This window comes from Chrysemys picta, chromosome 3 (genome assembly GCF_011386835.1).
Source record: "Chrysemys picta bellii isolate R12L10 chromosome 3, ASM1138683v2, whole genome shotgun sequence".
Taxonomy (NCBI): domain Eukaryota; kingdom Metazoa; phylum Chordata; order Testudines; family Emydidae; genus Chrysemys; species Chrysemys picta.
In genome coordinates, this window is record NC_088793.1 from 116,984,789 (window position 1) to 116,998,682 (window position 13,894).

Genomic DNA, 13,894 nt, shown 5'->3' on the forward strand with positions numbered 1-13,894 from the left:
AAGAATGGTGTTACAGCTCTAAGGACAAATTCCACCCTAGTATAAATCACCATTTAAGTCAGAGTTGCACTAACTTACCAGAGAGCTGAATTTAACCACCTGGTCTCTAGAGGGCCATAACAGAGTTCCATAACATTTTTGTAACATCAGCTTGGTCACACCTACATAGGCAAAACCATGCTATGTCATAACATAGTCAGGGCAATACCCCAACATGCTAAAATTCATAGTACAGACAGACACTAAAAACTGTTAAACTGTTTTTCCTTTCTTTAATGTAGATGGAACACAGGAGGCTCTGTCATTACTGCAAGATCACCCAATGCAGCATTTGGCAGTTGATTTAATGGAGAACATAACAGTATTTGTTTTTTGGCACTGGTTAATTAGTGCACAGTGCTGTAGATAGGAATGTACAAACTACATATGGTTAAGAGTAAAAAAAAATATACAGCTATATTTAACACTTAAATTAAACACTTTTTTGCATACTAACAACCTCTTGTACATTCAGTTTTAAACAATGATTCTTTAATAACCATAATTTTACAAGCTTTTCCCCCCTCCCCCAATACCAGCTGCTACTTGAGACTTTTAAAGGTGAAAAACTGGAGCTACATTTAAAAATAGCCAGGTGTCTTACTACTGTAACGTATCCCAGCATATTTTTCTTTCTGAAAACACATATCTATCAGTTCAAAAACTGAACCACTGTAGAGGTTCCATAAAACCAACAGGGGTTGTTTTTATATGGATACTTTGGTTAACAGCAAATCATTCTTAAACAATGAAAGAAAAAAATACATTTCTTTTACCACCTCTATAGATGCTCTTTCTTGGCATGTTGTAGCAATCCACATCTTTATGGATGAGCACTGCAGCAAGTCAGAGAACACTAGTTTGCCTGTACTGAGATCTCAATAACTGGATTATAAACCAGGTTTAATATATTCTTAACACAGTTCTCTGGTCATCAGAGAGAAGAAGCTACCTTTATTCCTTACAAAGTTAAAGGTGCAGCAGTACTTGCCACAACACCACATTATTATACAAAATAGATGTTTCCCCTCTTGCCTTTGTGGTCAGAACAGCTCTGGATTTTCACTGAGCCCTACATATTCGGCAAGCCAGTAGGTTGTGCATCAGAGCATTTTAGCAAATGAAGTGCCACTGGACCTCATTGTAATGCATCGATTGCTTCTGCACAGGTCATACAGATTTCAGACCAGATATGACCTCTGATTCACTGAAGCCTTACTTGTTTCCAGAGGAATGAATTCCCTCAACTTTGGGGCAGGAAAAAGAAACTAGACCTTTATCCCACTTCCATCTCACATTATCCAATCCTCTCTGTTCCAGTATATTAGAGCCAAAAAAGGGGAGATGGGTACAACTCTCCAGGAATAGATCAACACACCAGTCACTATGTAATACTGTAGCTGAAAAGCAAGAAGTCTGACTGAGGAACAAAGGCACTTGGTAACAGAAGATGAGAACACATTCTATTAAACAATCAGTGAGTCAACAGTTTAAGTCTTGTGATCCAACTGACCAGTAGCGAGGGCTCTGTGGAGGAAGATTTTGTGGGTGATGTAACAGAGAGTTTTTTAGCTCCTTCCTCCTGGAAAGGTATAGTTGCACTGTTATGAAGATCCGTGTTCACAAAGCACCTGCTACCTCTGATGTAGTCTGCGCCCCTCACTAACTGCCTGTCAGCTACTGGCCTTGCAAAATGTTGCTGCGAGGAGGAACTTTCTTCAATGATTGGGGGTATCCTCTCATTACTGAAATACCTGCAGAGGACATCTTCACCTGCAGTAAAACAAAGTGGAAATCATGTCGTTTTTGCCTCTAAAATTCATTAAGTAACAATCTTGCTTTTTTATAACTATTGAGAGGATCTCAAGGCATGATACAAACATCAATTAAGGCACAAAGTGTGCTTATGAGGTGGATAAATATTATTTCCATTTTACAAATGGGTAAATTGAGGTCTATAGAGGTTTCAAGTGACTTTTCCATGCTTAGACCATGAAGTCAGTGGCAGAACCTAGGAGAGCTGGCATTCAACCACCTGCCCTATCTGTGCACACTTAGCCAATAAGGTATTTTTGGCAAGATGGCAAGGTTATTCAATACCCAAAACAAAATAAAATTGATAAGCACGGAACAGTGTTTGAAGGTTAAGTGGAAAACTCAAACAGGGCAAACCTGCTGTAAAGCAACATTTCACACGAGTTAGTACCATGATGATGCATGTTAGCTGAATGAAATAACATTGTTTTCATACTGTTGAATGACAAATTGAACATGTACCTACTCCTGACTTGCTATAACCCTCTTAAAGCCACAATATTCTGTTTGGACACTGGAAATCAAATATTTTGAAGATATAAATTTAAGCTCTTTATTTCTGATTGCACAGTTATATTGTACTAACAGTTCAGGTACATTTAAAAATCTCCTAAAATCGAAACAAAAAGCAGCCCTGCCACCTGCTGATCATTCTGTTGGATTGGCTAATTAGTCAGTTTCAGCATTTTGCAAACCTCAAATGACCTTCTTTATATTGCAATGACCTTTCTTGGAAATGCACATAGACTTCTGTAATTGACTTCAAGAACAGGTAACAATAGTCATCCTGTCTGCTTTCCTATTCTGCACAGGTTCTTATACAACCCCCGTCCGTCACTATAGTACCTGAACTTTGGAGAAACAATAGGAATCATGCTAAATTAACACAGCTAGTATCCAACATCATCATACTAAGTTTCTCTGCCATTCTGTGCATGCTGCTTTAAGAATCCATCACCTCCTAATTGACCCCAAAGTGCCAAGCAGGTCAAGCCCTAATGCTTAATCGCTAATCAGTTTGCCAGCATGAGTACATGTTTAAAAAAAAAAATTTAATTGGATTTTCTCCTGGCTTCATTTTAAAAAAATTGTTCAAATGGGACCATGTCCCATTAGCAACAAAAAGCCTCGGTCCAAAATTTTAGAAGAGTCCTGATGACCCAACTTTGTTTTGGATTTCTTACCTTGACAGTTGCTGAGGCTTGAATTGGCATTTCCGGAGGAAGTGCTTCTTGCCTGTCTGACAATGGTGCACTGTCTCTCGTGAGATAAGCATTGTCTATAGCACTCCTGGTTTTCTCTCCCTTTCCTTTCGCCTGGTTTCCTCTCCCTGCACTTGGCTAAGTCATCCCCCTCATCCCAACCACTTTCTAAGAGCTTCAAGCTTCTAGTGTTGGACACTAGCAGCAGTTGTAGTGGGGATAATTCCTGGAAAGCTCTGCTTCTAGCTTGCTTCAAAACCAGCCCCTACTTCAGATTGAACAAACAGAAAAGCTCCAACAAGAAACAGCTTAGTCCTCAACATTCACAGGACAGATGTGGGAGGGACGAGAAGGGTACATGTGAAATGGAACAGCTGTTAGTAGAAAGCAGAAACAAACACAAGTACAGATCTGCCCTAATCAGTCCAACCCACCTCAAATGCTTAAGTCAACTGCAAGACAGAACAAAGGTTTTGGTCTCAATGCAAAGTAAGCCTGAGATGTCCAACCACTGCCTTGTGCTATTAATACTTATTAAAGCATAAAACAGTGATATCAGTGCTGAACATCTGATCTGCAAACAATAATCCTTTATTCCTAAATTTAAGATTTTTTCTATCCAATTAATCCCCTAATAGAAGGACGTTTTTGTTTGTTTTAATAGTCTTGCCTTTTCTCCCTGGTGCTCGGGGCCTCAAGAAAGGATCTGCAGCTCCCAGCCAGCTCCCATCTGCAGGCATCGACAGAGGGCGTGGTTTTCCTAAGGGCAACATGGAGAAGGTTATAAGAGGAATGTAACATTAAGTTTAGGAGAACATTATCTCATCTCTATTTATCTCATAACAGTATTGTGGGAACACAAATTATTTCAAGACACTTTGCTTATAAAACAAGGAAGCATTATGAGGAGATCTGACAGCCACACAAAATGCTTATCTCCAACTCTACTAAAAATGACCACCAAAAATTACAACCAATGCACAAATGGGAAACCAAAATCTGATCTCATTCAGCGGGGCTTTGATGCCAGTCATTAAAGTAATGAACAACAGAGTTTAATTTTAGTGAAATGAATAAGTGGTTTCAAACTTAGAATTTTGTTGTTTATGTTTTCCTCAGATTATCTTTAAAATTCAGCCAGAAGTTCTCTCACACATAAAAAAAATCCACACTCTCTGAAGCATTTAAATCCTGAATAGCAACAATAAAAGAGACATGAACTCACCATAAGACTGTGTTTTTTCCCTCATCTTTGTTGGCAGTATATTTGCTTCCATGGAATACCCAGGCAACTGATCAGAATCAGCAATGGTAAACCTTCGCCTTCGGCTTTCCTGATCGAGGAAAGAATTAGGAGACTCTGCACCCTTGGAGCCAGGTAATGGCTGCTTAGGTTTATAACCTCCTCCATAAACGAGACTCTCCTTCTCATCCCTGAAAGGACATTTGCCTCAATTAGCAACGTGAAAGGTATTTTAGTACTGCAGTCATGAGTCCAGAATGATTATTCTAGCTCAGGGGTCGGCAACCTTTCAGAAGTGGTGTGCCAAGTCTTCATTTAGTCACTTTAATTTAAGGTTTCGCGTGCCGGTAATACATTTTAATGTTTTTTAGAAGATCTCTATATATATATAATATAACTAAACTACTGTTGTATGTAAAGTAAACAAGGTTTTCAAAATGTTTAAGAAGCTTCATTTAAAATTAAATTAAAATGCTGATCTTAAGCCGCCGGCCTGCTCAGCCCACTGCCAGCCTGGGGTTCCGTTCACCTAGGCCGGCAGCGAGCTGAGCGGGGCCGGGACCCCAGACCAGCAGCGGGCCGAGCTGCTGGTCTGGGGTTCCATCCGCTAGCTCCTGCCAGCCAGGGTCCTGGCTGCCGGCCCTGCTCAGCCCGCTGCCGGTCTGGGATTCTGGCTGCCGGTCCCTTGCCAGCTGGGGTCCCAGCCGCTGGCCCCGCTCAGCCCGCTGCCAACCTGGTGCTCATGGTGGGGGGTGGGGATGTGGGGGGTGCAAGAGTCAGGGCAAAGGGTGTGGGGAGGCTGGGTATGTGTGGGGAGTGCAGGAGTCAGGGATGGGGTCATTGGGGGGATGGAGGGAGCTGGGATGCAGGGGTCAGGGCAGAGGGCTGGGGGGGTGGGCTGGGATCAGGGGGGTGCTCCTAGCCCCCTGAGCGGCTCACGGCAGGGGGCTGGAGGGATACACCCTGCTCCTACCCCCCTTCCCCCGCCTCTTCTCCACCTCTTTACCCGTCTGAGCAGCAAGGGCGCTGGGGCTTCTCTTCTCCCCTCCCTCGCAAGGGCCATAGGTGGCAGGGAGGAAGAGGAGGCGGGGCTCGACACAGCGCGCTGGCGGAAGAGGAAGCTTGGATGCCGGCGGAGCCTGCCGTACAGCAGCAGCCAGCAGGACCAAGCTTGCTTCTGCCCCCTGCCCCCGCCAGAGAGAGCGGTAGGCGGGGGGCGGAGAAGAGCAGGCTGGGTCAGGCAGGATTTTTAATGGCACGCTGCTGCCTGCCAGGGTCCGGCTCAGCCCGCAGCTGGGGTTCGGCAGCGGGCTGAGCGGGACCCCAGCAGGCAGCAGCGTGCCATTAAAAATCGGCACGCGTGCCATAGGTTGATGACCCCTGTTCTAGCTGATAATCACGCTTCTTTCAACTAACTGCTGTGCAAATAAAATGCCGAGAACTTGCAGAAAATGCAGCATATTTAGAGAGGGAAGACTTCATTAAACATATTTATCAAGAAGGAAAGAAAAAGTTACTCCCTCCAAAAAAAATTCAGTGATGAGCTAGTAGTTTAACACATGTAAAACGTAGTGGTTTCCTTATAAACACCTACAGACAAAACTTTAGGGACAAGAACTGGAAATTTTATCATTAAGACAGCAGGGCCCTCATCCTCTAGTGGTCAAACATACAGAGCAGATGAAGTACTTGGATACTGTGGTTCTCTTGTGAACACATTAAAATTCTTTGAAGGGAAAAGTGCAGGTTAAAATAATGATAAGTTTTTTTTCAGTTTTGGGTGTGTATCCCAATTTGCGAGGTTTGGCATTTCAGTCATTACAAATGATGCTCCCACTGGCTAATATATCACCTTCCCTGCCCACTTACCAAAGTATGATTCTCTTAGGGTTTTTAATTATAAAATAAATAAATAAATAAATATTCCAATTAGATTTTTACATGTTCTAGGGTGGTTTCTGCATGAACTTCCCTTCCTAGAGTGACCATATGTTCATGAAAACCAGAAGCACCTGTTTAATTCTAAAAAAAATAAAAAAAAAAATAAAAAAACCCACCACCCCACAGCTGTGATCTGACCCACTTTTTACACCCACTATTATATGACCATCTGAAGGAGCTGCCAACCAGCTGAGCCATGAAACTGACAGCAGGCTCGGAGTACATATGCACCTTAGGGCCCCCAACCCTCATTCATATAATTCCAGGCCTATCCAGACCTCCATGAGGCCCAAGAGCCACATGTACAGTCATATCTACGGGGATTCAGAGACAGAGTCTCTCAGAACTGAAGCGAGTGTCTAGCCTACAGAGAGCTCAGCTATGTCACCACCATATGCAAGAGGCAATTGAGTCAGGCTAAGCAAATGCCCATGGTTCTCTTCACTCTTAAGAGTGGGAGGAGAGAAATGACAAAGGTATACAAAATATAAAAGGAAGTGGGCACCCTCTCTCCTCCTTCCAGCTGCCAAAAGCTTCCCATGTTTAATTCCTTAAGGGAACAAAACCAACACACAATTATCTATTGCCTTTCCCTGCCCCCTCCAGGAGGGGTGTCCAAGTTTTATAAACCCCCATCCCCTAACTCCAACACTATCCCTACAAACACTCATTCAAGGTGCAGACAGTTGGGCTTAGATTTGCTATTCTGGTCCCTTTAAAAGCACTACAGAGCCTCATAGTAAAAACTGTTTAAAAATACTAGTCAAAGCATATCTAGTCTGACAAATTTTAAAACTGAAGACCAATGTTTTAAAAAAATGAGCATCTCAGTTAGGCTGCTAAATACTTATTTATTTATGTTTATGTTTCATGCTGAGCACCCAGCAGCTTCTCAGGAATATTAACACAGGAGACTAGGTAGGTCAGATCACCAATGATTTGGGAACAGCCTAAATCTAGCACGATCTCAACCACCTGATCTCTCTTTCTCTCATATGTGACTAAGTCTGAATTTTATTATGGATTTAGATCCCCAAAGACAAAAATACAGCCTGCCAACTGACTCTTTCACTCTGCCTAGAGTACTCCTGAGTTTTAGGGTTCTTCATGGCTAACAAATTTAAACCGGTTGTTTTCAATCATAAAATTCTTCCAAGTAGTTACTGAAGCTGATAAGAACAGAACATTGGAAAAAAGTATGTCATGAAAAGGATTAAGTATGGCTATTTTTGCTACTCAGTGTTTTTTCACATGCTATAATAGCATCCGTTAATGTTTTTTGGGCAACTCTGCTCTATGTAGCACACAATGATTTTCTAAAACTGTACACAACTGTTTTCTCCAACAATAAGAAGTACTGTTATACTCTTAGTGGCTTATGCCTTTACTAAGCCCAGAGAAAATCTGCAAGATCTGCAATTTCCTCAAGATAATTTGCGCAGAGTTTTGCAGCCAAGCCAGCACAGAGAAGTCTGATAAAAAGGAGCTTTTTGTTCAGTAGTGCATGCGTATCTGCATACCGAGGAGAATACGGAACAGCTGGTGGTGGAGGTATATAGAGGTCCAGGATGGCTGGCTTCTCTTTCTTCATTGATGTATCAATGGTGCTTTCTGGTGACTGAGTTGTAGTTGGAGGAGGACTGGTCTGAAATTAAAGCAATAAAATACCTGTAAGATATTTTAGAAATTATCTTCTCCAGCATCTCCTACCACCCACCAGAAAAAGCCAATCTTATTATCAGAGTTACCATATTTTACCCACTGTGGAATTCACTGTTGAAACAAACTATTCAATGTGTATATGAGATTATAGAAGTTATTGCTGATGTAGGGACTGTGATGGATGTCTTCAGTACGCTGAAGAAATATTTCATTCAACCCATTGGCATGGTTGAACAATTTACCCTATGTCTAAGGGGCATGGATGAGAGCAAGATATCAGACAATGTAGGTAACACTGAGGTAATGTTGTTAGGATAGAGGAAGAAAAGCATGGAATATATTTGCCCCACTATTTGGAAGGTTTGCCCTGCCACCTCTTACTCAGTTTCACAACCTCCTAGTGCAGCAGAGATTACAAGGAGTGTTTTAATCTTTGCTTGTATCCTTTACTTTCGAACGAAGACCTTTCCACAACTATCCATGATTTTGTCACCTTGTGGTTAGATCAATAGTGCCCAGTTTACATAAAGCTACACCTTGAAACCCATTTGGAAGTTGCTACTGCACCAAGCAATTGCTGATTTATCAAGTGGTATTTCCCAAAGGGATAAATATAAAAGCTGCACCAGTTGATTTCTCTGTGAAGTTTCAGATTGACCTAGAGAGCCAACAAATGGTTTGGCTTCTGACTACCACAGAGACCACCTCTCCCTCTTTGTGATACCACAGCAAGAAAAGGTTACTTACTGTAACTGTTTCTGAGATGTGATGCAGACATATATTCCATGTAGGGGTGTGCGCACCCAGCATGCTGGAGCCAGACACTCTTGCCTAGCAATACCCGTAGAGGGGTGGCACTTGAGTTTCGTGCCTGTGGCCCCAACCTGGTTATATGAGGCAGCACCGCCCCAACCCCGCTCGGTTCCTTCATACCAAAAGCCCATGAGAAGACTCTGATGCAGACTGGACAGAGGGCAGGTCGTGGAATACACATCTGCATCATGAAAAAACAGTTACAGAAAGTAACCGTTTCTTCTTCTTCGAGTAGATGCCAACCTGTAATCTACATAAGCAGCTCACAAGTAGTACCCCAATCTGGAGGCGGGGCTCGAAGTCTACTGAAATAGGGATCACAGGACTGCCCTTCTGAGGTGTGCATCCGCTCTGGAAGACGTGATAATAGCATAATGGTCTGTAAACATACCTATGAGTGACCACTAGGCTGCCCTGCAAGTGTCTAGTCTAGAAAATGTCACTGAGGAATGCTATTGATGTCACTTGCGCTCTCATGGAGAGAGCCCGGATCTGCTGGCGAGGCATAGCTGATGCCATCTCATAGACAGTCTTGATACAGAATATTATCCACCTAGAGATGGTCTGTGCAGAGAGACTACTTGCCCCTTCATGCGGTGCGCATATGACATAAAATGGCTTAGTCCTGTCTAGATTAAAGGCTACACATCACCTGACCTCCAGAGTATGGAGGCGCTGTTCTTCCAGGGAAGAGTGCAGTTTAGGGAAAACACAGGTAAATACAATCGGCTGAGTCAGATGAAAGACCACCTTGGATAAAAAGCTTTGGGTGTGGTCACAGCGTCACCTTGCCCTTTGAGAACTGAGTGTAAGGCAACTCACCCATTAGGGTCTGCAACTTATATATCCTTCTTGCCGAAGTGAAGGCTAACAGGAACACAGTTTTCTGAGACAGGAAGGGAAGTGGGCAGGATGCAAGAGGCTCAAATGGAGAGCCCATCAGAGCCAACAGAACCATGTTTAGGTCTAACAAGGGAATTGGCTCTTGGACCAGAGGATGCAAGTGGAGAAACCCCTTCAGAAATCTCATCACCATGGCATTAAAAAAAAAAAAAAACCTTCCCTTGAATAGGGGGATGAAACACTGATATTGCTGCCAAATGCACTCTCAGTGAACTGAGCACATGGGATGATTTCTGAAGATGTAACGGGTATTCTAAGATGTCCTGGATGGAAGCCCTTGTTGGCTGGATCCCATGGGCCAAGGACCACACCAAGAACCTCTTCCGTTTCACTAAGTAGGCCATCCTAGTGGAGGACTTCCTCCTACTTTTGAGTAGGCTTGTTGGACAGCCTCTGAACACTGCTCTTCCTCTTCATTCAGCCATGCTGCAGCCAGGGCATAATATGCAGGGAGCTGATCGCTGGATGCAGGGTCTGGCTGTGGTTGAGTGACAAGGTCAGGATGGAGACAAAGGGTTTGGGAAGTTGAATTAACGGAGCAAGGAGATCTGAGAACCAGCACTGTCTCAGCTGTGCTGGAGCAATGAGGATGAGCTTGGCTCAATCCGCCTTAAACTTGAGGGTGGACCTGAGGAATGACCAAAATCCGTGTAAAGACATACAGAAGAGTTGTCCGCCAGCTGCAGTGGAAGGTATTTGAGAGAGAGCTTGTACTGAGGCCCCGTCAAGAGTAGAATAGTAGAACTTTCTGTTTTCCCTTCTCACAAACAGGTCGATCGCGGGGATGCCCCATGCTGCAAAGACAACCTGGAAGACACTCTCCTTCAGAGACCTCTCATGGCTCAGAGGAAAAAACCCTGCTGAGGTGGTCCATGAGACAATTTTGCACTCCCAACAAGTGGACTGCTACCATAGTGATGTTTTCTTCAATACAAAATGGTCACAAGTTGATCCCTAGAGGAAGAGTAACATGGAATGCACTTCCCCCTTGTTTGTTCACATATTACATCGCGATGGTATTGTTGGCGAGTAAGTGAACCACTGAGTATCTGATGTGTCCTGGAAGGCACGACATGTATTGTAGACGGCCCAAAAGTTCCAACACATTGTTATGGAGTGAGGCTTCCTGTCCTGACCACAGACCCTGCACCCTCAATGAGTCCAGATGTCTGTCCCTCCCTCCCCCAATCCAGAAGGGAACCACTGACTTGGTTGGCAATGGCTGAGCGAAGGAGACTCCTTGGCACACATTGTGCAGGGAGTCCCACCAGCACAAGGAATCTAGGACTACTGAAAGACGGCGAACCAACCTATCCAGAGTATGCAGAGCAGGGCAGTAAACTGTCCTGAGCCACATCTGAAGAGGGCGAAGGCACAGCCTGACAAACTGGACCATTTGCGTGCAAGCAGACACATGACCCAACAGGCTCAGACACATGCAGACTGTCATGGAGAACTGAGATTACAGACTGAGTCAGAGCCGTTGAAATGCCTGGAAGCAGTCAGCTGGCAGGAACGCCTTTGACCTCAAAAATCTAACAAGGCCCCAATGAATTTGATTTTTTGAGTAGAAGCCAAGGTTGACTTTGTGGTGTTTAAAATGAGTCCCAGATGGTCGAGCAAACACTATGTGGTGTTTATGTGGGCTAGAACCTCCTCTCTGAAGCCACCTGTCAGTAACCAGTCAGAGATACAGGAAGTTGTAGATTCCCTTTCTCCTGAGATATGCCATGACCACCACCATGCATTTGGTGAAGACTCAAGGGGCAGAAGAGACAACGAATGGGAGAACCATATACTGAAAGTAACATTCTCCTACCACAAAACAGAGAAGCCTCCTGTGGCTCGGCAGAATTGCCACAGGAACATAAGCATCCTGAAGATAGAGCAGCATACCAGCTGTTTTGAGACAGCACTGGGAGGATAGTCAATAGAATGGCCATACGGAATCTCATGTACTTGATGAATTTGTTGAGGCCGCAGAGATTGAAAATGAGTCTCATCCTGCCCTTCAGTTTCAGTATCAGGAAATACCGGGAGAAAAAGCTGTGGCCCAGTGTTCCTGCAGAACTTCCTCTACTGCTCCTAATGTCAGAGAGCTGACCAGCGTGATGAGCAGTGTCTTGTGAGAGGGGTCCCTGAAGAGGGATGATGGGGTTGGGGGTGAGAAGAGAGCAGGGAAAGGAACAGGATTGTGTAGCCCGATCTATCAGTGTCTAGGGCCACGTCTACACTATTCGCCGGATCGGCAGGTAGTAATCGATCTATCGGGAATCAATTTATCGCATCTCGTCTAGACGCGATAAATTGATCCCTGAATCGACACCCGTACTCCACCTCGGCAGGAGGAGTAAGCGGAGTTGACGGGGGAGCTGCGGCGGTCGACTTGCCGCTGTGAGGACGGCCAGATAAGTCAAACTAAGATACTTCGACTTCAGCTACGCGAACAGCGTAGCTGAAGTTGCGTATCTTAGATCGATTATATAAGATCCTGCTGTCGGAGGTAATTGAGTCCCAAGAGAGGGCAGAGTAATGACTGGACCATTGCTCTGGACTAAGGAGTCAAAACAGGTGCTTAGCAAGCAACGAGGGAGGGCATGTGGACTGTCCAAAGCCTGAGCCCAACTGCTTTCTCTTGTGGGATCTATCCCTCTTTCTAGGATAGTCCCACTGTTTCAGAGGGAAAGGTTGCAAAAAAGATTGCTGCAGGCGATAATGTTGCTGCTGCTGCACCCTATAGTGGCGTCTTTGTGCAAACAGCATGTAAACTCCCAAGGACCTCAGGGTAGCCCTGGAAACCTTAAAGGAGTGCAAAGTGTCATTGTCTTATCCAAGAACAAAACAAGACTTGGCTGTCAAAAAGCAAGTCCTCGATGGTTTGCTGGACTTCCAAAGTAATCCCAGAGTTCTGGAACCAGGAAGCCCACCTCATAGTTACTGCCGAGGCCATGACCCAGGTGTCCATAATGTCTTTGCAGTCTGTCTTTCACATTTTGGCCACCAAGCGGCCTTCCACAACAAACGCATGAACCTCCTCATGCAAGACATTGGGCAACTGGTCTTTGAATTTAAACATGGCTGATCAATTGAGGAAATCAGTCTTGGACAGCAAAACTTGTTGATTAGCGATCCTATACCTCATCATCCCTCTATATAAGATCTTCCTACCCAGAAGATCCAACTGCTCAGAGTCTCTGTCATTGGGTGTAGACTTAAACCTACCCTTACGATCAGGGAATTCAGGGTCAGGCGGAAATAGAACCCCTCAAATCCTGCATGGGAACAAAATAGCACTTTTCCATATACTAAGCCACCAGTGGTACCAAGGCGGGTGTACTCCAGAGGTGTCTCACTGGCTCGAGGAGTGCATCATTAATCGGGAGGGCCACTCTCACAGGGAAGTTGGGCTGTAGAATATCTACTAGTTTGTGTGAGTTCTCCTGGAGATCAAGGGATGAGGCTACACAGCATAAAAGGTCCCGGTGCGCATTAAAGTCCTCCAAAACCAAGCAGCACAGCATGGTCCAGCAATGATGATACGGGTCTCGGCTGAGTGACAAACCTGCTCTTACTCCCAGGAAGGCATACCCAGGAGGGAGGACTCTGGAGGTTCTACTGGGAGGAAGACTGCCAATGCCTAGGCTTGCGGCTGATCCGCAGTCACTACTGTTGACCTGGCAGATGACTTCGGCTTTGAACAGGACAAGGAATGGGATCACTGAAAATGAGGAGCATCCCACTGAGTCCAAGGAGGTCACTGTTCTTTATATAGATATATGATATTGGTGGCCAGTAGGAGCAAGGCCTGGGAAATTCTTCCCAGCCTGGGCATATGCCAACCCTGGGAGTCATATTGGTCCACTGGCGGCCCTCAGAGCTCATCACGTGATGCAGAGCAAGAAGATGACGAAGATACCTCAGTATCAGAAAAGCCCCAAGATCTCGGAGACATGGGAGGAGTGATGCCCAAGGGAGCCAACAGGCAGTCCGATTCATCTGTCATCCAGAACAAGACAGGAATTCGTGCCCCCGATGAAGGCTGACCATGCTGGTGCCGCAGGCAGTGTTGGTCCCGGTGCCAACACTGGTACTGGAGCATCCAAGTGCATTGACGTCGAGGGTGGTGAGAGCCGCCATCTGCAACGTTGAATGTAGCAGGGCCGAAGATGGTCCCAGTGCCAAGGTCCCCCGTACGGATTCTGATTCAGGTGCTGGAACAATTTTTATAATGGAGGCGCTGAGAGCCAGTGAACCAAACTGTAAACCCTTTATATGA

At 44.9% G+C, this 13,894-nt stretch overlaps 1 protein-coding gene across 2 annotated transcripts in view; it reads right to left on the bottom strand.

Moving 5' to 3' along the window:
• Positions 1–255: 255 nt before the first annotated feature.
• The window catches only part of CNKSR3 (CNKSR family member 3), an 88,658-nt gene continuing 75,019 nt past the window's right edge, over positions 256–13,894 (bottom strand). For both annotated transcript variants that reach the window (XM_005301433.4, XM_065588848.1), the window contains 4 exons: positions 7,761–7,885; positions 4,282–4,490; positions 3,727–3,816; positions 256–1,812 (listed from right to left, as the gene is read on the bottom strand). In XM_005301433.4, coding sequence (XP_005301490.1) covers positions 1,514–1,812; positions 3,727–3,816; positions 4,282–4,490; positions 7,761–7,885 — 723 coding nt within the window. In that variant the 3' untranslated portion in view covers positions 256–1,513. The remainder of the gene's footprint in view (positions 1,813–3,726; positions 3,817–4,281; positions 4,491–7,760; positions 7,886–13,894) is intronic.